Source organism: Pogona vitticeps, chromosome 1, assembly GCF_051106095.1.
Source record: "Pogona vitticeps strain Pit_001003342236 chromosome 1, PviZW2.1, whole genome shotgun sequence".
Lineage (NCBI taxonomy): Eukaryota > Metazoa > Chordata > Lepidosauria > Squamata > Agamidae > Pogona > Pogona vitticeps.
In genome coordinates this window covers 301250981-301275915 of record NC_135783.1, presented here as the reverse complement: position 1 = coordinate 301275915, position 24935 = coordinate 301250981, and the positions used below count along the sequence as shown (strand labels likewise).

Here is a 24935-nt window from a genome sequence, read left to right as displayed (position 1 = left end):
CCCACTACATTGATTTCGACAGGGAGATGTAGTATCTGATGAAGCAGGCTGCAGTTCCCAAAAGCTTTTCCAAGTAAAATCTGTACATTTTTATGGTGCTACAAGACCCTTTTCTTCATTTATCTGTCAGTGGACTAGAACTTGGAAGTCTCACATTTTGAACTGCAACTCTCTTAATGCCTTAGTTGTCATGACCACTGGCCGTGCTGGCTAGAGAATTCAGGGTTGTAGTTGAGAAAATTAATTTTTAAAAGCTCTATGTAGGACAAAAATACTGTTATTAAGTGGCCAGACCTATTCAGCAGTTGTTTTGCTGCAGCACAGGGACAGGCTTGATACAGACTGATTGTTGAGCCTTTTCAGTTGCTTCTATTCAGCTACTTTGAAGGTAATATTACGGGTAGAAGTTCCTGTTGCCAGAGTTGGAGTTATCTTTTTACAGACAGTTTGAGCAGTGGTAGAAGAGAGGCAAGGAAGGTCAGTTGATGAGATGTTAAGAGCAGTTGATTTGACTGACAGAATATTAACAGTGCAAATATACGTGTTTCCTTAAAATAAATCCCATTAAGATTAATGGATTTACTACTACGTGTAATTGCTGATGCAGTAGTAGTGTTGAGTAAAAGTTCAAATACTTCTAAATACAGCCATAGACTACAGTTTGTGTCTTAAGAGTAGATTTTATTCGGCTTATATGTCATTGCCACCCTGCTTGCAGTTTTTTCCCCATTTGATAGAAGGTGCTCGATTTAATAATTTTTTTATTGAAAAAATACACATAGTGTGACAGGGGTTTTAATGTTAATGTGCCATCCTATATTTGTGAGGACTGGGACAATTATTTCCCCTTTAAAAAGCAACTTCTGTTTGTACAACAGGGCTTTCCACCCACCCACCCACCCCCAATTTTTTCATAAGGTCTTCAAAACTACAGCAAATATAGTTTAGAGTTTTCTGCCTCAGAACGTTTCTGGGAACCAAACGGCCAGCCAGAAATGTGAAAAGGAAAAAAAGGTAGATTACAAGTCCTCTTTTGCCAGGTCTTTCAACTCTTGTGAAAAATGGTATTTGGGCGCTGTGGGCTAAACCGCAGAAGCCTGTGCTGCAGGGTCAGAAGACCAAGCAGTTGTAAGATCGAATCCATGCGACGGAGTGAGCGCCTGTCGCTTGTCCCAGTTCCCGCCAACCTAGCGGTTCGAAAGCATGCAAATGCGAGTAGATAAATAAGTACCATCTCGGTGGGAAGGTAAACAGCGTTCCGTGTCTAAATCACACTGGCCATGTGACCACAGAAAGATTGTCTTCGGACAAACGCTGGCTCTATGGCTTGAAGAGCAGGATGAGCGCTGCCCCCTAGAGTTGGACACGACTGGACAAAAATTGTCAAGGGGAACCTTTTAAACCATAATAGAGGCGTACGTGAAAGGTGCATTATCTTTTAGGGAAGCTTCTAGACAAAGGAACTGTCTTTTTCTTGAATGCAGGTGAGGAGCTGGGGGCCATACCTAACCCCAGGGCCACATTTGCCAACCCCTTCTGCTGACAGAGACTGTTTTATTGGTGAGAGGGGTTAAGTTAGGGTTAGAGTTAGGGTTTTTTAACTGGTTATTTAATATTTTCAGCACTGTTAACTCCGGTTTTTGTTCTTTAGAAGGCTTGCAATTCCATGTTGGGAAAAGTATTTTATGATTTATGGGAACAAGGAGGAAAACATTACTTCCTGTGTGCCATGTTCGAAAATCTTCCAGGCTTGGAAACAGAATTCTGGCACATAAGACTGATAATCTTATCCGTTAGGTCTTTTATTTCGTCATTTTATAAAACGGTCTATAATTCTTGCTGTGTAAAAATAGGTTAGGAAGAGAGCTATTTCCTAACTCTACAGGTACTACAAGTCCTCCAGGTTTGCCTCCTGGAGCAGAAAAACGTATGGGGCCACGACTACTTTTGATTCCAGTACATCCAGGTTCTCCTACTTTGCGACCTCCACAAAACATGCAACTTGGTCAAGGGAAGAGAATGATTTTGCAGCCTATAAGGAATCCTGGTGGTGCAAATCTCTACCGACATCCCAATGGGCAGATTATTCAGCTTGTTCCTCTACATCAACTCCAACCTGCTGGTTCCCAGCCTAGTTCACAAACTGTAATGTTCCGTAATCCAGGTAAAAATATAATCTTTCTTGTTTGCATTTTCTGAGATTGGCCAGATTAATATTGTAAGAAACACAACTTCTTATAATAGTGCATCTGTTTTTTATTTGTGGAATGTTAACATTTATTTATTAATAGAGTTTATATATAACATACATAGAGAAATAATGGCACAGAGCAGCTGGTGAAGACAACATGTCATAAAACAAAACAGTAAAATTGACAGAACGTTCAACACATTATATAAATATTATTTTAAAGTTTTCAGATTAAATGTTGGATAAACACACCTGAGGATAAGAGTATAGTGTTCTCTATGGTCCCAAAGACCATTTTTCCTGTTGCCATCTCTCTTAACTTCAGATGGCAGGTTTGCTGCAAAAAATAATTATTTCTCTGTGTGGAGAAGCATACAATGGAGAGCACAGTCCTTCAGGTGCTAGGCACCGAATTATTTAGGACTTCAAACACATTTGGTATTGTATCGAAAATGGGCTGGAAACGGTGTAGTTGTCTAAGGCCTGAACAGCAAAGTATGTCTTCAAAAGCACCTGGCGTGTGTTACAATAGTCTAACTTGGAGGTTAACATGACACTGATAACTATAGACAGATAATCTGGCAGTAAAGGTTTCTATTAATGTGTCATTCACTGCTGGTGCTGTACAGACTGTGCCACAACGACCATTTAATTTTCCAGTGTCAGCTCAGTGTTTAGGAGTTTCTGTAAACTGTGCAAACCTGTCTCTTCAATCCCAGATAGAATAGACTGAGGCAAACAGGCCTAACCATAACACCCCCATGTTATCTGGGAATTTCTTAGTCCTCTTCCAGACTGTTAGAACTCCTTAATTTTAATTCAGTACTTCTGAATTAAGTATGAAAAGGAACCTCCCAATAATACCTCACTCCAGATCCCCAGGTATTTTCACTAAACAATTTGTATAGACATTAAATAACACAAGAACTAGATAGAACCCTGTAGAACACCATAGCACAGATTATATTGCTATTATAGCTATTTTGATTGTTTATTGCCTTAGTGAATGATAATTGCTTACTGTATGTTTTTATTATTGTAATTATGTTATGGTTGTATTTTAACTGTTTTTGACTGTTGGAATGTCCTCTGGTATAGAGAGCAGTATTAATAATAATAATAATTGTTGTTGTTGTTGTTATTATTACATGTGGACAGCAATGTTCTTCTGACATCCTTTTCTTAAATAATAGAAAATAGATAGAGATAAGGCCACATTTGTCTAATAGGATTGGATTGGAGCCACAATTCCTGTCTCAAAAAGACTATCAAGGAAGACACCACTAGTCATTAATATTAAAAGCCACAAAGAGGTCTGGGAGAATTCACTAAGCCATATTCTTCCTGTTGTCTTTCTAGCAAAAGGCTAGAAAGTAAAATTAGGATTACCAGGGCATTTGCTGTATCAAAATCCAAGCCAGAAACCATGTTGAAATGGGAGATAGATGAAGATAAATAAGACCATAGGATAACAACGATGTGTCTCCCACATGTACATGAAGAGAGGATGTCACGTATAGACATAGAGCTGGCACAGTTGTTAAAAGTTCAGGGAAAGCAATGTCAGTTTTGTACCGCCTGCTACTAAATGTCGATTTTGTTTGTGGCACCTTCTGTTTAATGCAAGCTTATTAATTTCATTTTCAATAGCTGTTAACATTGGTACATCTCTGTGCATTACACAAATGTATTAACAATTCACATGTAACTATGCACAGGATCCAACTGTGGATTTTAGTTGGTAGAGTTGGCAAGAGTTTATTTCTTCCCTCCTCATTGCCCTGCAACGAATCCCCAAAACCATCTCTGTGGAGTGCTCAGAAACCTTCAGTAATAGTCTTTCAGCAGCCCAGAAGTCTGTAGGGGTAGAGGAAGAAAGTACCATTGCAACCTTCAGTGGAATGCTGGACTTAGCTTTATGTATTGAAGTTGTGGTTTCATATAACTCAAGTACTAGCATTGAGTTTCATGTAACTCAAGTATGAGTATGAGTAGTAGCTCATACAGCTACTACTTCTTTTCACTTACATTGTTTCTACCAGCAGCTCTTGCTTGAGCAGTAGTGTCCCTACCCCATAAGATCTCTTTCTACTTTTCTACCTTGCCATGTTTATTTGGGTTATGTATTGATTTTCTCCAACCAGCATTTTCTAAAAAATAGCAGGAAAATTATAATCTGTATATAGCTCTGCTTGCTACAGAAGTTGTTTTTGTTTTGCCATCAATGACTATTTCTCACTTACCCCACTAGATTTGTTAGAGGATGTATGTAGTATAAAGTTACTTTATTAAACCAAAACTAGTAATTATGAGACAAAAATAATAATAATCATGTTTCTCACTTCATTACAGGGTCTGTTGTAGGAATCCGGTTGCCTGAACCTTCTAAGACTTCTGAGACACCCATATGTCAGCCCTCTGCAGTTTCATCTGTGATCTCAACTACTCTTACTCCTACTACTCCTGTTCTGTCTGCAACTACTTCTTCTCCACCCACAAGCACAGAGGCCACTACCATTTTGTCTGAGACTTTAACCACTTCTGTTTCTTCAGTATTACCCAGCACACCTTGCAAAGACTTTCCTTTAATATCTTTGCCCCCTGCTGTTTTGCCCACACCCCCTGCTGTTGAAACTTCTTCAACTCTTTCTGTGCTGTCTTCTATTAGTACCCCTTTATTAACAGTATCTCCTTCTGCTGCACCTGTGCTCCCTACTGCTAAAACTCAGTCTGCATCCCCTTCTGCTTTTGCACCATCTGTATTACCTGTATCCTGTTCTGCTGTGTCTGTGTCCTCTCTCATTGATGCCCCTTCTACTTTACCCAAACCTGCTACTACTGAGGGTTCATCAGTTTTGTCTGTATTCAGTACTGCTGAAATGTTTATGAAAGTAGCTGAACCTTCTTCTACTTCACCTCTTATCAGTGAAACAACTTCTGTTTCTCCCACACACCCCACCATAAGCTGTACATCAGAGACCATTAGGTCTGCACCTGAACTTCCTATTTCAGTGAGTCAGGCAGTATCTGTCATGCCTCCAGCATTTGTTCCTGTCTCCCAAGCTGGCACTTTGACACTGAGAATTTCTCCATCAGGAATAAGAAGTATGAATTCAGACTATAAAATAACATGCAGCAAGAGTGAGCAGCCAAACAGCAAAGATAATCTAATATCTCTTCACTCTGGTAGTTTTGCCTTGCTTCAGTTTCCAGAGCAAAATAATGCCCCAAGTTCCATTGTGAAACAAACTGTATCCCTTCAAGTTAAGAACAATGAGATCAGTGCCGTTAGAGTAGAAGAAAAGACTGCGTATTCACAAGCGCTAAAGAAGGTGGTGGAATCAGAAGAAAATAAGTTGTCATCCTATCAGTTACAGTCTAATACTGAAGAAACTATGTGTGAAAGATTAAAGAGGGCTGAGAAAGGTACCAAAATGTTGGAACAAACATCAAATAATGTTCCCATCGTGAAATCTGCTGTGTCATCATTGGACTACTCCTTTATCTGTGAGAAGCAAACATGTGAAAGGAAGGAAGTGATGGTTAAGAAGAAACAGCATGCAAAAAGTCCTGAAGATAGTCCAGGTGTCCTTTCACATACTCCTGATGATGTGCCTGAAATATGCAGTCAGAGTGCAGCCCTTGCACACAATACATTAAAACAGCAAAAAGGCACACAGTTAAACATTTCTGAGGGTGAGCAAACAACTGATTCTGACCACACAAATAGTCCACCTCCTGATTCAGAAGAAGTTGAGCCATTACTGTTAGATGCAGAAGATGGAATTATTCTTGAACAGTCGCAGAAATCAGTGAGTAAGCACAAAGAAAACATAAATTCTACAGAAGGTCTACCAAAAGACATTAAGCCTCTTCTGAGTTCATTTGAAAACCAAGATCCAGAACCAATAATAAGGAATGTTGAGGAAAAGAAAGACTCCATGACAGGAAATGGAGAAGAGGAACATATTGCAGGGAAGCCTAAGGTTGTTAGTAGAAGACTCCAGAGTGCACAAGGAGACAAATACGTGGACAGTGCACAAGAATCTTTGTCTAAAACAAATCCCAGTTGTCAGGATGACTGTAATACTTCTATGCATAAAAATGCTAATACTCATATACAGGAAGATAAGCTATCTATTAAAAACAACTTTGCTGAAATCAGCAGAACTAGGAGCAAATCATCTAGGCAGTCAATTGCTTTGGAAAATAAAACTAGCACAGGGACTGATAAGTTTCTGGAGAAATTTGCTAAATGCACAGAACAGAGTGAACAAAAAACTGGCCATCTCAGGAATTCTCCACTTATTATTGATATTACCACAGATGACACAGAAAAAGAGGAAAAAACTGATGATTCTGCAGATGAAATGATGGATGAAATATCTGGCTATCAAAGTGAAGATATAGTAAATACTGAAATGATGGTTAGTATTTAATTCTTTACAGGAGGAACATATTTAGTTAATTATATTGTACTGTCCCATTAAGTTACCTGATTAACCTTCTTTTAATAAAATTAACTACTAAACTGTGTTTCATAGTGGTAAAAATTCCAGTGGCTTAGTAAGCATTGCTTTCAGAATGTGTTATTAATTATTGGAAAACGTCGTGCAGCCCTGAGTTCAGCCATTTGCTAACAATATGATGGCTCTAAAAGAGAGAATACTTGGCTATATTGTTCCAGGTGCATAACAAAACTAATCACTGCAGTAGCAATTTGTTTCTAACAATTTAAATATAAGTAACAAGTAAATTATGTAAGAGAATCACCCAAAAATGTGTGGATGTATTCTTGGGAGAGGACAAGGTAATGTTGGCCATGGCTCAGTACCTCCCAAAAGATGGGAAACTGGTCCCACCATCCCAGATTCCCAGGTAACCCTGGCTATGTGCATGCTACTCCCATAATCTTTCAGCACTGGATTTGTTAACAGACAGATGCCAACTGGGAATCTAGTAACACTGATTCTTTATACGAATAGTGAGACGTACACCATTACTTGTAAAAAAAATTCTATGTAACAGCACAGGATACCATTGGAAATAACAACAAACCATGAGATAATTGTTTTCAGTTGTGTAATTGTCATAATTATACACTGAAAAATTCAGTGTATAATTATAAATTCAGATTTTCAGAAGTTAAACATTTGTTGTTGTTTTTTCTATACTGCCCATCTGGTGACCCAGGCCACTCTGGTCAATTTACACAGTACAAGAAAACAAAATATAAAGACAAAACAATACAATAAGAGGACAATAATATAAATAATCAATACAGTATAGACAAATGAAAATAATCGCAGGAAGACATTAAAATAAAGCATTGAAAGCATGGCAGGTTGAACATTAGTCTGGTTGTTTAAGCGCCGTAGTATCAGGGTATAATAGAGTCTGGGAAGTCTTTTCTAAATAAAAATGTTTTTAGTAATTGCTTAAAATTTTGTTTGTATATATATATACTGTATGTTTTTCTTTGGCTAAGACAACTGTCACACAATTATAGTAGTTCAGTGGATACACCAGAAGAATATTTTCTGAGACCTTTATCATCACTTCTTTAAAATGCAGATGTTTGTAGAGGAAAGGGGTTCCTTAACTTGCTCTTCTGATTTGATTTTAAAATTCAACAGATTGCGACCAGAATCTTGCTGGGGAAAAAAATCCTTCAAACACAGTGGTAACCATTCAGGTAGTTCATGCCGTTCAGCACAACCAAATGTACCCAGCTAATTTTTGTTTTTTGTTTTTTAACAAAGTGAGACCATGATTTCTCTACAGAAGCTTACTGCTGGATTACTCTGTTTTAGGATGAAGATCAGTCCAGTGAAGCTGAAGAGACTGTGGACGTTGAAACTGTGGAGGAACTTTCGGAGAAAATTAACATTGCTCGTCTGAAGGCTACAGCTTCCTACACTCTACTTTCCAAACAATTGTAAGTATGTTGAATGTAGCCTCTGCAGTCCCCCCTCCAATAAATCAAGAATGCAAGGAAGACTTCTAGAGTGAGTTTTTAGGCAAAGTAGAGGGCTACGTGGGATGAGGAGGAGGCTCCTACTGAGACTACTATGTTTAATTTAGCACACTGTTTTTCCCAAATGTTCTGCTTCTCCTGTGGTGGAAGAGGATGTCATTATCACAGGTTCTCCCATCCACTCCCTCTGATAGGCATGACTTTAGAATCAGTTTGAGTGGACCCTGGTTGGCAAAGGTAACTCCAAAAACAATCTAGTTCTTGTTTCCACTCTAGTTAGGCTGCCCAACTTGTTCTCTATCATAACTGTTTTAGTCCTCTCCATTTTGCATTGATATCAAGAGATAATTGAAAGGCTTGATCTTATTTAAACCACCCATGGTGCATAATACCCAACCTGGAATATGCATGATTTCAGAGGTTGCACTAAACCTTTTGAACCATGTTTTAAACAGTCTCATTTAAACATTTATCTTGGCAGGTCTTGTGCCTAACTACCATTGCATTGGCCCATAAAGTGTCTGAACTAGGTATGTTTTTTATTAGACCAGAGCTGTGTTTGATCCAGAAGGACTCTCTAGTGCTTGGATTTAATTCCGTCTTTCATAGGAGGTAATATTGCCTTTTCTCCACCCTTCTAGACCATGTTTTATATACCGTATTTGCCGGCGTACAAGGCGACTGGGCGTGTTAGATGACCCCCCAACATTTCCACTCAAAATATAGAGTGGACGGCTCTGTGGCGGCGGCTGCCCAGGGCTCTGCCCGGGCCCGCCCTGGAAGTTCATGGCCAGTGACGAGGAGGGCGAGAAGGAAGGGGAAGCGAGTGGGTGGGCGGCGGCAGCAGCGGAGGAGGAGGAGGGGAAGGAGAAGCAGCTCTCCGGTGGCGCGTGGGCGAGCTGGCTCAGCAGCGCGGGGCGGCGGGCTCTGGCCGCTCAGGCATGGCTGGCTCTGCTTCCCTCCCTCCGTCCAGACTGCCCGCCTGCCTGCCCGCCTGCCTTCCTCTCCGGCTGGCGCGGCCCCGCGTCACTCACTCAATGGCGGCGGCAGCTCCTTCCTGGCCCAAATGAAGTGCACCCAGCGTACAAGACAACCCCCCCCCCCACTTGGAGGCATCGTCTTGTACGCCGGCAGATACGGTATGTGTAGGGCTATGAAGATTTATCTAGAAATGATGCAGTACTTTAGAATCCTTCCTTATTTATTTCAGGCCACTAGTATGGGAAAGAAAGTGGCCAAATCCACTCTAGTGAGATGGATTAAAAGTTTTAATACGAAAAATGTAGTTTCGCTGCCTTTAGGGGTATTACTACTGCACCAGTCCTTTGGCTACTTTGATCATTCAGATCTAGGGCTCTTTGAGTAAGATTGCCACATAGCAGGCCTCCTCCTCTTTCATGAAACACAATAAACTGGATCAGTTTGCACCCATGGAATCTGCTTTTGGACACAGAAGGCTCCAACCCAAAGTATAGCCTTAAGCATCATATCCCAGAAGTATAGCTCACTGGAGCTCAGGGTGAAAGTCAGCCACATTTTTTTCAGCTTGGAACAAGCAGAGCTTTATTATTCTTTTCTTACTCCTGACTTTCCTTGTTGCTATTATCTTGCATGATAATAGCAACAAGGCTGATGTTCCTGTTGTCCTTGCCCACTAGAGGGCTCACAGGGTCCACACAGTGGCTTGTGTATTATGTTCGTCTGAGCAGGTGGGAGGGGCAACTTGTAGTAAGGATGTCTGCCTTCCACTACAGAGAATGTTGGTAAGTACCAACTGTTACATACAGCACTGATGTTACCTGTCTGTCATGGGTTTGGAGGGAAAGTTCCATCCTATGGGGAGTGGAAGGCGGGACATCAGGAGGAGGGGCTGTACTGTATAAATATGTGATGCCTGTGTGGTGAGAGAGAGATGCTGAGAGACACTGGGTTGTGACGAAGCAGCAGCTGGGAAGAAGAAGCTGTTGTGGGAGTCTGTGTGTCAGACAGGGTACTTCTGTGTGTCAGAGTACCAACCTGATAGGTTCAGGGTCTGTGCTTTAAGTTAAGGGTTCTGGGTGAACCAAACTGTATGCTTGTATGAGTGAGAATAAGCCACGTTACTTTATCCTATTCACCTGATTGTTTATTTTTCCCTGTGTGTATTTAAATAAACATTATTCTTTTTATTGTTTAAAAATCCATCCCTGGTCTGTGTGACTTCTTACAGGGAATGGTTGGTGGCAGCTTAGTGTAACTGTGTGACATGTCCCAGTAGGTCTGGGTTTGTCACATTGATTGGTGTCCAGCGTGTGGGATACGACTGGTCCAGTTGTCCAGCGGTCCAGCATAGCCTTGGCAGGTGTGCCCAGAGCAAGGGGGGTCTAGTCAGGGACAGTCTGAGGCGCGTAGGTAATCTTCTAGGTGTACCTCACGGGGAGGTGCGCTAGTAGAAGAACGTGCCAACTGGGGAGACTTAGATTAAGGTGCTCTGAGGTAGCCTAGTTTTGGCGGGAAAAAGCTGAGGCAAAACTGCGTAGTAACAGTGAGCTAGCTTGCCAGCTGAGAGGCCCAGCAGAGGGGGGTAGGCTCTGACTCGATACTGTTGCAAGTTAGTGCTGAAGAACAGCAGCCTAGAGAAGGCTGGTTCTGAGGCAAGAAGGAAAAAAGTGGTCGTTTTATTTTGAGGCTTGACTTTTTAAAGCAGCCTGTTCTGAGGGGGGATTATGCCCTTGACTCGAAGCCAGATGGCCGAAATGAGTGAAGTGAAAGACCCCCAGATTGACCAAGGTTCTGAGGATGAATTTGGCTCAGTGCAAGGTGACAGCACAGGAGAGCAGAACCCAGAACTCAGAAAGATACTCCTAGCCCAACAGCATGAACTGAGGGTGAGGGAAATGGAGGAAAGGGAAAGGGAAAGGCAAAGACAATTTGAATTGGAATTGCAGAGAGAGAAGATGGCGTTTGAATTAAGAAGACTGGAACTGATGAATCAGAACAATAATAACAATAGGGATTCTGAGGGAGGCCAATTGTCTAAGGCTGATCTGAAGAAATTCCCTGTGTACCACAAGGGAGATTGTCCTGAGGTGTTCTTTTCCTTAGTGGAAAGAGCGTTTGTGGACTTCTCAGTGAGGGAAACTGAGAAGATGACCATCATGCGATCTTTAATCAGTGGTAGCTTGGCTGAGGTTTATGCCGAGATGCCTGAGGAACTGATGAAAGATTTTGCAGAGTTTAAAAAACTGGTGTTTGCCAGACATGGGATAAATGCGGAGCAGCTGAGACAAAGATTCAGGTCCCTCACCAAGAAGCCAGAGCAGACTTTTACCCAAGTGGGGGCCCAATTGGTGAGGCTGCTTGAGAAATGGCTATCGCAGGAGGGGACAGAGACCTATGAGCAGCTTAAAGATTTGATAGCGCTGGAACAGTTCTATTCAGTCCTGCATGGGGAATTGAAATTCCAGGTGAGGGAAAGGAAACCGAAGTCTGTGGCAGCAGCCGCAGAGATCGCAGATTTTATTTCCCAAATAAGAAAGCCCTTGGGTGAGGGGAAATCTGTAGGTAAACCCAAAGAAACCTACAGCAAGTACTCTCAGGGACCAGGGAAAAGCCAGCAAGGGGGAGGGGCCCATGGTGAAGGGAAGCCCTCAGACATGAAACTAAGACCTCAGATTTTGGAGGGAAAACCAAAACAAGATGAGAGAGAATCAAAATACACCAGAAAATGCTATTTCTGTCAGGGAAAGGGTCATCTAATCTCAGAGTGTGAGAAATTAAAGCAGCTAAAAGGAATGGTGCCTCAGAATTCTAGTGGGACCAAGCCAAAAGCTGTGTTCTGTGTCCAGAAAGAGCAAGGCTCAGTGTCACAGAGGGAGCCTGTTGCCATGGCTACTCAGTCTGGAACAGCTACCTCTGCTGATCAGGCTGAGGAAAATGGTCCTCTTGTGGAGGTAAAGCGCTGCTTGCTGATAAAAACAGATTCTCAGTTGTTTGAGACAGCCGGGGTGGACGTAGGAATACTTGACCGTCAGTATAGGGGGCTGCGGGACACTTGTTCCCAGGTAACCCTGTGCCATCCAGATATCATCCCTAGGGAGTTTATAATCCCAAGTGAGAGCATGAAGGTGGCAGGGATTGAGGGGCAGGTAATCTCTCTGCCAGTAGCAGAGGTACCTGTCAACTTTCAAGGCTGGAGGGGAGCTTGGCGGCTAGCGATTTCATCGACTCTGCCAGCAGCCGTGCTCGTGGGAAATGACCTGGCTGAACATGTGAAACGGGTGCTAGTGATTACACGCTCACAAGCCACCACAGGGACAGTTCAGGGGGGTAATGATGAGCCAGAGACGGAAGCAGAGGGGAGTTCAGAAGCTGTGGTGGAAACCTTGACCACAGACAGCCGATTTGGACAGGAGCAAAAGGCAGACGCCACTCTCCAAAAGTGTTTTGAACAGGTGACTGACGCCCAGCTAACACCTGAAACCCCAGTGAGATTTCTGGAGAAAAAGGGGATTTTATATAGAGAAACCCTGAGGAATATCTCAAAAGGGGGAGATGGGATCAGAAGTCAGCTGGTGGTACCTGAAAAGTATCGCCCCATGATCTTACAAAGGGGGCACTCTGACATGTTTGCTGCGCACTTAGGAGTGAACAAAACACAGCAGAGAATCACGCAGAATTTCTACTGGCCTGACATAGGGAAGCAGATCAGGGAGTTCTGTAAACAATGTGATGTGTGTCAAAGGCAGGGGAATAACCGCGACAGGACCAAAGCAAAGTTGTGCCCTTTGCCTGTGATTGACACTCCGTTCAAATGCATAGGGGTGGATATTGTGGGACCTTTGCCCAAGGCCACAAAGAGGGGGAACAGGTTCATTCTAACAATTGTGGACCATGCCACAAGGTATCCTGAAGCCATACCCTTGACTAACATTGAAACTAACACAGTGGCCGATGCTTTGGTGGGGTATATGTCCAGGATGGGATTTGCCTCAGAGATAATCACAGATTTGGGCGCATCGTTCACATCAAAACTCATGAAACGCTTATGGCAAATCTGTGGAATTAAGCACAAGGAAACCACTGCCTATCATCCGGAAAGTAATGGGTTAACTGAGAAGTTCAATGGGACTCTAATGCGCATGATTAGGGCTTACTTGGCAGAGAATCCAAACAATTGGGACCAGAAGCTGCAATCCCTTTTGTTTGCTTATCGATCAGTGCCACAAGCCAGTACCGGGTTCAGTCCATTTGAACTTTTATTTGGGAGAAGGGTGAAAGGGCCCCTTGATTTGATCAAACAAAATTGGGAGCAGATCACCCAGGATGACCCACAAGACGTTGTGACATACATAGACACCTTGATGAATGACCTAAAGAGAAATCTAGAGCTGGCAGCAGAAAACCTGCAAGCTCAGAAGGTCAGACAGAAAACATGGTATGACCACAAAGCTAGAGAGAGGCACTTTGACCCAGGGGAGGAAGTGCTTTGGCTTAGGCCCTGCAGAGAGAACAAACTGCAGCTCAAATGGGCAGGACCATATAGGGTCATCTCCAAGATGTCAGACCTGAACTACCTTATAGAGCAGGAGGAGAACCAAGCAAGGAGGGTGGTTCATGTGAATGCCCTAAAACCCTACTACAGAGGGGAACAGAGGGTTTTATTCGCGATAAAAGCAGCTGAGAGTGAGGAAGCGGAATTACCCTTCTGGGAGGGTAGAGGGGAAGTAAAATACAACCCAGAGGAGGTAAAGATCAGTCCTGCACTCACCCAAGACCAGCAGCAAGAACTAAAAATGCTGCTTAGTAAATATCAACAGGTGTTCTCCAACAAGCCGGGGATAGTGAAGGGAGTGATGCATCGGATCCACACAGGGGATGCACCCCCGCAGGCAGTATCCCCATACCGAGTAACGGGACCCTATAGGGACAAGGTGCGGAAGGAGCTGGACGAGATGCTGAGGGAGAACATAATCGTCCCCTCTTCTAGTCCTTGGTCCTCTCCGATAGTCCTTGTGGACAAGCCTGATGGGAGCATTAGGTTTTGTGTCGATTACAGGAAATTAAACCGTGTAACCACTCCTGATGCCTACCCAATGCCCAGGCTGGACAACCTGATTGAAACCATAGGGGGTTGTCGGTTCATCTCATCATTGGACCTGGTAAAGGGATATTGGCAATTAAGAATTGATCCCAGGGATCAAGAAAAGACTGCCTTTTGCAGCCCTTTTGGTCTCTATGAGTTTCGAGTCCTGAGCTTTGGTCTCAGAAATGCACCAGCCACATTCCAAAGGCTGATGGACCGGACCTTGGCAGGGCTCAGTGACTTTACAGTGGCCTACATTGACGACATAGGGATCTTCAGTAATACCTGGGAAGATCACCTGATACACCTGGAGTTAGTGCTGCAGAGGTTAAGTGCAGCAGGGCTAACAGTAAAGGCCAGCAAGTGTCAGCTGGGTAGCCCAGAAATAAAATACTTGGGTCACATGGTAGGGGGAGGAGTGATAAAACCCCTGGAGGCCAAAATAGAAGCTGTTCGTGATTGGCCTAGACCCAACACCAAGAAAAAAGTCAAATCATTTCTTGGGTTGGTGGGCTACTACAGAAAGTTCATCCCGAGGTTTAGCGAGATTGCGGCTCCGCTGACCGATCTGACGAAGAAGAAGGCTGATGACCGCATCCCGTGGACCAGCGACTGTGAGGCGGCGTTCCAGAGGTTGAAGGAGGCGCTAATCAACTATCCTGTCCTGCGTGCTCCAGACTTCGACCGGGAGTTCATCATCTACACCGATGCGTCTAACAGCGGGGTAGGAGCAGTTCTGTGCCAGGAGGATGAGAATGGTGACCAGCATCCAGTGTCCTACCTGAGTAGGAAACTTCAAAAAGGTGAGAGACATTTGGCAACCGTGGAGAAGGAGTGTTTGGCCATAGTCTACGCGATCCAGAAGGCCAAGCCTTACATCTGGGGAAGACATTTTATTCTGTGTACTGACCATTCACCATTGCAATGGTTAAAGACAATGAAAACCCACAATAGCAAACTTATGAGGTGGGCTTTAAACCTACAGGACTATGACTTTGAAGTGAAGGTGGTCAGAGGGTCAGTGAACTGTGTTGCTGACGCCTTATCAAGAAGACCTGAAGAATGAAGACGGCGAAAGAAACATGGACTATGTGTATATAGTGATGACAAAAAGTAAAATGTACCTGTTTTGAATTGGTTTGTATGAATAAAGGTAAATTGATGTACTGTTAATGGTAAATGTTTAAATGCATAATTGCTATGGTTAACTTAGAGTGTAAGGATAAGTAAGTATTATATGGTATGTATAACTGTTGTTGTGTGTTTTATCAAGGTTGTTTTTTGGTGAAAAGCACGTTAGCTTTCCCCCTACAAAACAACTTATAAAGAGGGGAGGTGTTACATACAGCACTGATGTTACCTGTCTGTCATGGGTTTGGAGGGAAAGTTCCATCCTATGGGGAGTGGAAGGCGGGACATCAGGAGGAGGGGCTGTACTGTATAAATATGTGATGCCTGTGTGGTGAGAGAGAGATGCTGAGAGACACTGGGTTGTGACGAAGCAGCAGCTGGGAAGAAGAAGCTGTTGTGGGAGTCTGTGTGTCAGACAGGGTACTTCTGTGTGTCAGAGTACCAACCTGATAGGTTCAGGGTCTGTGCTTTAAGTTAAGGGTTCTGGGTGAACCAAACTGTATGCTTGTATGAGTGAGAATAAGCCACGTTACTTTATCCTATTCACCTGATTGTTTATTTTTCCCTGTGTGTATTTAAATAAACATTATTCTTTTTATTGTTTAAAAATCCATCCCTGGTCTGTGTGACTTCTTACAGGGAATGGTTGGTGGCAGCTTAGTGTAACTGTGTGACATGTCCCAGTAGGTCTGGGTTTGTCACACCAACATATTTTCCTTCGCATATTTTATATATATTACTTGCTGTGAGCCTCTAGACAAAACAACACACAAAACCCACAAAACTAAAGCAGTTTATTTTTATTCCCTAGGTACCTTGTTTGTGATCCTTCAAATAAAATGATGGCCAAAGCTCCTAAGGTAGTACATGTTCACTTATCTGTTTTATCTTTATAACATGTATTGTCACTCCAGAGGTGCACCAGTTCATCCTGCCATAGACTTCCCTCTAAAATCTAAGCCAGTTTTCATGTTCTTACTGCCTCCATAATATATACAGTACAAGCCATATCCGTGTTTTCACTAATAAGAATGTTGCTCATATGTAATGTGGTCTATATTGATAATCTTTATCATCCTAATTCTTTTGCTCCAGTTCTTGCATTTCCTTCCTTTTCAGTACAAAACTGCAGTATCTGAGAGCACTCCAACCATTAACCCTTTAAAGGTTACTTAGTTGTATTGGCAAGGGGAGTTATGTAAATTCTCAAGTTTTATGTATATTTGGTCACTGCTTTAGTTGCTTTTTACTTTTAACTCTTACAAGGGCAGTTTTGCTTTTTACTTTTAACTCTTACAAGGTCAGTTTTTTCTCTCATAGCAATCTGAATCCCCAAACAAAAAGCCAAAGAATGCAGAAGAAGCCTTTGCTAACTATCGACAAACCCACACAGCAAATGAGCGTCGCCGTCGGAAGGAAATGAGAGGACTCTTTGAAAAACTGAAAGCAACATTGAAATTAGACAGTCTCCCAAAAGTTTCCAAGTGCTTTATTCTCAAACAGGTCAGTATTTTATAGTTCAGCACCACTTGCTGAGATACAGTAAACAGGACTGGATATTGGGGATGGGGGGTGGGAATTGAAAACTATTGTAATAATAGAAATAAACTTATGAAGGCAGTCACCTAATTAAAAAATCTTAGTTCAATCATGTTTCAATTAATGTCTGTTGATTGGTTTATTAGTAGTTTTAATTTACATAGCATTTAATTCTAGAGACATTAAGAGAACAAGTTTTTTTGCATTTATTTGATGCTTGTCTATGGCACAGTGAGTACCATCTAAGAGGCATTTCCTCTGGTTTCTAAAAAAAGAGGGAATGCTTTGTTAAAACCTACAACTATCCATAGGTGTAATTTATGATTACTGGTAAAACAAATAATGATCACTTTTAAAAAAATCAGCCCACTAATATTTTAATTAATCAAAAAGTTTAATCATTTAACAAGTATTGCATCCCTACTTGGTACACAGTAGTTAAAATCCAGTAGTAAGTCACAATTGGAGTAGGCCCATTGAATCAGTGGAGACTGGGCAATGTAAGTTCCATCTATTCAGGGGACCTACTTTAGTTGCAGTTTAGTCCTGGATTTCAGCCAGCAGATTTAAAAAAAAAGATGTGAATAACAATGAAAATATTATGAGATGCTTAATCTGCATCTGCCTTAAACTGAGACAGGAACTGAAATAAGGAAAGCAAAGCTGCCAGATATGCACATTATGAGAGGTGGAGCCATCACCAAAATACTGCTATAGACATTTCATGAAGGTCTCTGCACAGGCACAGTAGAAGCCATTAGTGTGAGTTCACAGATAACCATTCAAAGAACTACATTTATGGTTAGTAACCTGTCCTTCTTGGTCTTTTCCAGGCCCTTGAAGAGATCCAGGGTCTAACAGATCAAGCAGACAAGCTCACGGGTCAGAAGAAGTTGTTGATGCGTAAGCAGGACACATTGATTCGTAAAGTTTCTGCCCTCTCAGGTGAGATAAATTCCAAATTAAAAGAATCCTGAGGTTTGGAGGACACCAAGACAGATTGTTAAGAATAGGGGAGTTTTGGTCAAAGTAAAATACTTTGATTTTCAAATACATGAATACTACAGAAATAAAAACGTAATCCATTAGAACCACATATGTGTCAGAAATACTATCATTTTTGTGTTGTAAAATGTTTTAATTTTAGCTTATCTTTTATCTCCTTTTAAGTTTTTGTAACAATGTTCAGTGCTATGGAAAATCTGACTGCTGTTTTGTTCAATAGGCAAGACACAGGAAGTAGTGCTGAAAAAGCTAGAATACATTTATGCCAAACAGAAAGCAGTTGAAGCCCAAAAAAAGAAACAGCAGCTGGAAGAGCCTCTGAAGATTATTGAAACTACTGAGACAGCTACAGAGACTGTTCAGCCTCCTGTGGAAAACAGTCCTCCTTCTGTCACTAAGGAGGTGAAACCGGTGGTTTTATCCAACAGGCGTACAAAACCATTGATACTTTCCAGGAAAGGAAGCCACATTATAGGTAGGTTAAAGGGATTAATTGATCTTCACCCAAAGAAAATCAAAGTCATAGGCCAGAATCCTATTGCTGCAAGTTATGTAGCAGAGCTCCAGTGATGTCATCAGCTTCATCTGCTTCAAAGGAATTAAAAGCTTTTAATTCCCCCCACCCCACCATTGGCCAGATTTCTTGGATCCCTAGGGTTCCTCTTCATACTAGGAAGCCTCCAGGAAATGGAAACAATGTAGGGAATGAATTAAAGCATGTGAAGGGGAGGAAAAACATTGTGACATGCCTGCAGCAAATGACATCACTGAAGTTGCACAGGATAATGTATGAAAAACATCATTCCAGCCTTAGAGGATTATTGGATATGTTGTGTTTGCATATCTTTATTACTCTATGCTGTTACAGAAGATTAAAAGTAAAAACTTTTAGCCAGTATGCCTATTTATAGGCCAATATTAATTTTCAGAAACTACCATAATTTAGTCTATATATGAAATACTACATTGTTACTTCCATAGCGCTTGAATTTTTTTTACTTCCAGACACTTCATTTGTTTCATAGTTAAATGTTTAAAATTTGTGGCACACTCTGAAATTGGGTAGCATGGAAAACAGTATGTTTCTTGAATACCGAGAGGCTGATTATTGAAGTGAATGCAAAGGGATTAATGTCCTTTCTTATGTATCTCTATACTCCTTTGGTTTGGCTTCCTTGCAGGAGACACACCTTCCATGGCATTAACAAATGCTAGCTTAGTAATGACTACAGATGGTCAGGTTCTTGCAATCAAAAGTCCCCTGGTGCCAGGACAAGTCGCTTCTTTGCCTTCTACACTCTTGCAGACTGAACTCATGTCAGAAAATGACAGTAACAACAGGACAGTGCAGCAAGGTAATTTTAAAATTAAGCAGATATATTCTATGGTAAATTTGAATATTTGTCACTAGATGAAATGAAATGTTCATGTCTAGTGTGTTAAGTTCCCATTTTAGTCAATATATATAAGATAAAAACATTTCCTGTAACAAAGGCTCTAATACTTATTTCAACATGTAGTCTTTAGAGATGTCTTTAGAGATGTCTTTGGTAAAAAAAACAAACCACCAGAAATAAATGTTAAAAGAAGGCATGTAGGCTATATCTGTAGATTGGAATGTTATCACACTAGATCAGTTCAGTGTTCCATTTCATCTAGTATCTTTTGTTAAAGTTTACCATGGAATTAGAATTATTCTGCTTCATTTTTCCTTGATAGCATGAACATTGTTTTTTTTTCTATTTTCCCCTTCTTAAGGTATCACTTCTGTGATGATTCAGTTGCCAAGCTCAGCAGTGCCAGTGCAGGTGAAAGGCATCCTCCCTGCCTCTACAGTTCCCATTGCCTTGTCTGCTGTGGCCAGTAGTTCTGCTTCTTCCGTTGCAGAAGTAGCTCCAGAGTTAAGTTCAGGTAGATTTTACAACACAGGGAAGAAATATTTTGGGTTGGTTTGATTTTTGGATTGGTATTTTTTTTTCAGGGTGTAATAAATATTGTTTCTTTACTGCAAAGCTTTAAGCACAGTGCAAAATCTGACTTGGGCAATTTTTAGGTTATTCTTTGGCTAAAGCGCCCTGTACCAAGGCAGGATGTGGCCTCGATTATATCATATTTAGTTTCAAGTGAAACTGGGGAACATATTTAATATGGAAAATTCTATTTAATAATAACATTGTGTATCAGGCTGCAACACCAGAAAAACATTGAAGTTAACAGTGCACAACAGATGTGAAAGTATAACCTACAGAACCTCCGTCCTTGTTGTGCTTAGCCATATCAGCTGATTCTTCCACTCTGGAAGCATTGTTGAATTGCTTCTGACATGAATTAAGAAGTCAAGATTCCCATTGTTCCCTGTCTTGTCACATTGTCCAGATTCAGTCACTGGCTTGGATCCAGATTCTTTGTTGCATTTCTATCCTTTTTTGATCAATTGGATCTGAGTCATGACTACTTTGCTTGGTGGTAATCTATGTTAAACTAATTAAGATTACAACTACACAGTAAGAAAAATGTGAAATGATGTGGTGTGAAGTTGCACCAAGGAAATTAGGTTTCCTGGATGAATTCACTTTACCAAATTACACAGGAGTCAGCAGAGCAAGTCAAGGAAATTGCCAGTCTGCATTTGTTTTTACCTTGTTAAGGTAATTCTACTGTAGCTGCCCAGATTCGCAGGAAGTAGGGTGACAGTCAACCTACCTTAACAAGCTACAAACAAGGACTGGCAGCTTATTTCTTCCCTTCTACTGATTACCTTCTCAGTTGCATTTTTCCCCTTCTAGCTGCTCTAGCGCATCAGCACTGGCACCAAGCAATCAATGAACAAATTAATGAATGATTTGGAGACAAAAGGCTCCTTGATTGAGAACTGACACCCACATGAGTGCCTCTTTGCTTCCTTTCTCCCCATCTTAAACTAGGAAGCTGAGAGAGCCAGCTTCTGGCCACCCATTGCATTGGTCAAGTTGAATCAATGTAAATGTGTTTAATTTTGAGAAATAATAAAAGCCCTACTGGTGGAGGGGACAATTGGATTGGAGGGGAAAGCTCCAGGCTTATTTGTATTGAATGTTATGGGGCCAATAGATAATAATGCAAATTTGACTGTCCCAGTCCTGGAGCATTGCCTGTATTGTCAATGTAGTTGCCCCCTTATCCTCAATCCACACTGTTTTGCTCATATCCTATGTCTGCAGGATCAAATACTAAACTAAATATTTAGACAAAATAGATTATCAAAATAAGAAAAAGAAAAAGAAAGCCTCATGAGTCTATCCAAGCAGATATAGAAAATGTGCAGTGGCCTTACTCTTTATCAAGTCTTTATTCTTCCATCCTGTTTTGCTGTTGATCGGCTGAATGCATAGATTAGTAGTTACAATTTGAAAAAGCAGGTTGGAAAGTGAGGAATCATTTCCAATTATTTTCACCAGTATTTTAACACATTTTGCTATGTTTGGATTTTCAGAAAATGAAGATTCATTCATGATGCCCAGGATAGTAAATGTGACATCACTAGCTACTAAAGAAGCCACACATTTAAATCTGGGTGTAAATAAGAATCCCTATTTGAGCCTCCCTGGTGATTCCCAGACATTTCAGCCTTCCTTCCTGTCACAGGAAACAACCAGTCTTCATTCTGAATTAAAATCTCAAACTTCTGGAAAAGCTAGAAATAACACAGGAACAGCACAAGATTTTCATGAGGAAGATATTATTCCACAAATAGTGAATGTCTCTACTTTAAAGGGATCTTCAGCATCCTTTGCAACAGAATTCTCCATTGAAGAACCTGTTGGAAGTCAAACAAGAGCAAAACTGATGGACAAGAAAAATGATCGTCAAAAGTCAAAGGATTCTTCATTTCAAACGCTGCAGCAACCCAAGGATTCTGGATTAGAAATGGAACTGCAAAAAGTAGCCTCTCTGATACATGAACCATCACTGGATACAAGTGACTTTATGGACATAGAGGAAAACGATGACACAGATGAAACTCTCACCTCACTTCTAAATGAAATTGCATTTCTTAATCAGCAGTTAAACGATGATGCATCAGACATATCAGAACTTCCCAGCTTTTCTCTAGGAAGTACAGAAAATCGGCGAGAACCAACTACTGCAGGTAGCTCTCCCTTTCAGTTTGGCACAGTGGGTGGGAACTTGAAGGACCTTTCTGTAATTAGAGGGAATAGTGACTCCATAACTCCTCTCTTACTTCACTTGGATGACGATGATCTACCTGATGGCAACAAGAACTCAGAAGTGGTTTCATCTGAATCTGAGTCTTTGAAATTCATGCTGTCCTCAAAAGTGAAGGACCAAAATCCAGATCTTCCAGCAGTAAATAATGCTGGAAATAAGAAAACTGTCGTATCTCTGTCAAAACCAAGAAATGTGTCACCTCCCTTTCTGCAAATGAAAACCAACCTTGAAACTGGCAAAACTGACATGACGTGGAGGCCCATGCCCAAGCTGGCACCACTTGGCTTAAAAGCTGCTAACTTTTTGTTAGATTCTGAAGGGCAGAATATCAAAGCAATGCCTTCATTGGCACATGTTCCTTCAAAAGAAATAAAAACTTCACAGCCAGTAACTAGCCCAAGTCCAGACCCTAAAGCGATGCTCACATTACCACTTGTACCTAAAAAATCAAAATAGTGTTTTACTTCATAAGCCTTTCGATAATTTGTTTTTAGACTTTTTAGAGATGTTCACATTTAATCTGAAACAAATGATATGCCATATGTATAGGTTTCATTGGTTACATGTATCAGCTTGGTGCCAGATAATGAAGAATCAACTAGTAGTTTGGTCAGATAAATTATGTAGTATCTAATTTGTCTGTAATTTTTATAGCGTCCCTGTGTAATAGAATGAGGCCATTTAACCAATTACATTAGCTTTCTTTTTTATAGTTGTTTTAGAGGAAAGTAACAAGATAAAATCAATTTCATTCTTCTATGATAAAAACTAATTCAGTGGCAGGCCTAACAGCCTTGTTCAAATTCTAGAAATATTCTTAAATTGCAGCAAAGATATCTTAGTTCACCTCCCTCTTTTCTGACTCATTCATAGGAAACATCCCTTTAAATGGTTTAAACATGTTTTTAGCATTTGAAAAAATCTTCAGGAATTAAAAGATTTGTATACAGATTTCTTACACATTTGAGTTCAAAATAAGGCATTTGAGCACAAGATGTATTTTTCTCTAATATGTCTCTTAATGAAGTAGTTTGGGGAAACTTTCTTTTTAAGCTAGTCAGTGTGAATGGGTTTCATACTATAAAACTATTTCTATTTTTGTGTAGAGTTTTGTAAATATGTAATGAAATTTTTCATCTGCAAAAAATTATGATTCTCTATTATAATTGTAAATATGAATTTTTGAGGACTTGTGATCTAAACAGATTAATCTCTCTAATAAGTACTTTTAAAATGGCTGCATTTCCCCTCATTGTATTATGAAATTTTGCATAATTGTATTAAGAATGTATCTCTCTGTTCTTGCTGCCCAGTATGAAAGGTTTTAGCGCCCCTCTTTTTGTTCCAGTTTACAATAGTGCCCCGCATAGCGACGATAATCCGTTCCGAAAAAATCATCGCTATGTGGATTCGTCGCTATGTGGGGCAAAAAAGCCCATAGGAACGCATTAAAACACGTTTAATGCGTTCCTATGGGCAAAAAATTCACTGTTATGCGGAAATCCTCCATGTGGCCGCCATTTTTGCTGCCCGGTAAGTGAGGAAAAGGCGCGAAAACACAGCGGGCGGCCATTTTCTTTACCTGGCAGCCATTTTGGAACCGCAGATCAGCTGTTAAAAAAACATCGCTATGTGAAAATCGGTAAGCAAAACGCTTACCGATCATCGCAAAGTTATGTTTTACCATTAGAAACATCGCATGCGATTGCTTTTGCGATCGCAAAAAACATTGCTATGCAGATTCGTTGTTAAACAAATCGCTCGTTATGCGGAGCACCACTGTACTCATATTAGAAACTTCCATCTGCTGTGACTACAGTTGATGAGAAGCAGTCTTCTGCATAACTGTAGAACATATACATCATTTCCAGGTTTCATGCTATTCATTGAACTCCTCACTCTTTCCATCTTTGTTTGTGTTAGCTATATTTGATAGAACAACATGTAATAATAATTCCAGTAGACTTTTTGTGACTTTTATTTATTTATCTCTACAATATAGCAACTTAGACTGCAACTAGAACTGGAAAACGAGTGTAGAAGAAGTGAGGCTTCTGACTCTTTTCTTCCTTGTACTGTTCTGACAGAAAATCATGGCCAGATGTTTTTTCCTCCATTTACTGTTATCAGGTTAAAATCCCAGAACGTGTATTTTCCCCTTTTGAGGATATATCTGTGCTTTATATTTTCCTTTCTTCCTGACTCTGCAAAGAAAAAGAGCTGTTGAAGAGAATGTAGACTGTATAAACAGTATGATGAAGAAAACAGTTCCATTTCTCCTGTAGTCTTCCATTGCTACACTCCCTATCTTGACCTATATTTAAGTTTATTGTAATCACTGATATCTTGTGTGCTTCAGAATGTTCATTCAGTGCCTTAGGATTATGAAAGAAACCTCAGATCTTACTGGATTAAAATCTATCCACTTCTGTTTCAGAGATCAGATTTTGATGCAATAGCATCAGGTTGAATTGCATTAGTAATTTAAATAAATTGTACTGTTTATTTCTGTTGAAGTATAATTCAGTCAGCTACATACAGCTCTATAACACCAATATGTTAGAAGCACCATAAAAAAACAAGGTATTCAAGTGCATTTTTATTTGTTTTTCTTTATTTCTCCCTATCTTCTCTCCTGGCTTTCACTTAAGCAACTCTTGATTCTTCTTTGTGGTCTCTATAATTCACACTAATGGACCTTTCTGCTCCTGCACAGACATTCGTGATACCTTCTGGAGCCTAAAAAGTAGTTAGCCCCACCCTGTCATATAAAACCCAACGGCTGTATCTCAGTTCCATTTTGATTGCTGCTGAGGCAA

The 24935-nt window shown here is 40.8% G+C and overlaps 1 protein-coding gene across 4 annotated transcripts in view; it reads left to right on the top strand.

The window, feature by feature from the left end:
- MGA (MAX dimerization protein MGA) overlaps nt 1-24712 on the top strand; it is a 111619-nt gene extending 86907 nt beyond the window's left edge. For 2 of the 4 annotated variants that reach the window (XM_020793728.3, XM_020793726.3), the window contains exons 16-25: nt 1886-2164; nt 4544-6618; nt 8005-8129; nt 16175-16223; nt 16684-16866; nt 17736-17847; nt 18128-18382; nt 19089-19262; nt 19666-19818; nt 21380-24712. In XM_020793728.3, coding sequence (XP_020649387.3) covers nt 1886-2164; nt 4544-6618; nt 8005-8129; nt 16175-16223; nt 16684-16866; nt 17736-17847; nt 18128-18382; nt 19089-19262; nt 19666-19818; nt 21380-22572 — 4598 coding nt within the window. In that variant the 3' untranslated portion in view covers nt 22573-24712. Of the gene's footprint in view, nt 1-1885; nt 2165-4543; nt 6619-8004; nt 8130-16174; nt 16224-16683; nt 16867-17735; nt 17848-18127; nt 18383-19088; nt 19263-19665; nt 19819-21379 lie in introns of those variants that run through there. The other 2 variants (XM_072986237.2, XR_013544000.1) reach the window with 2 other exon arrangements.
- Nucleotides 24713-24935: the final 223 nt, after the last annotated feature.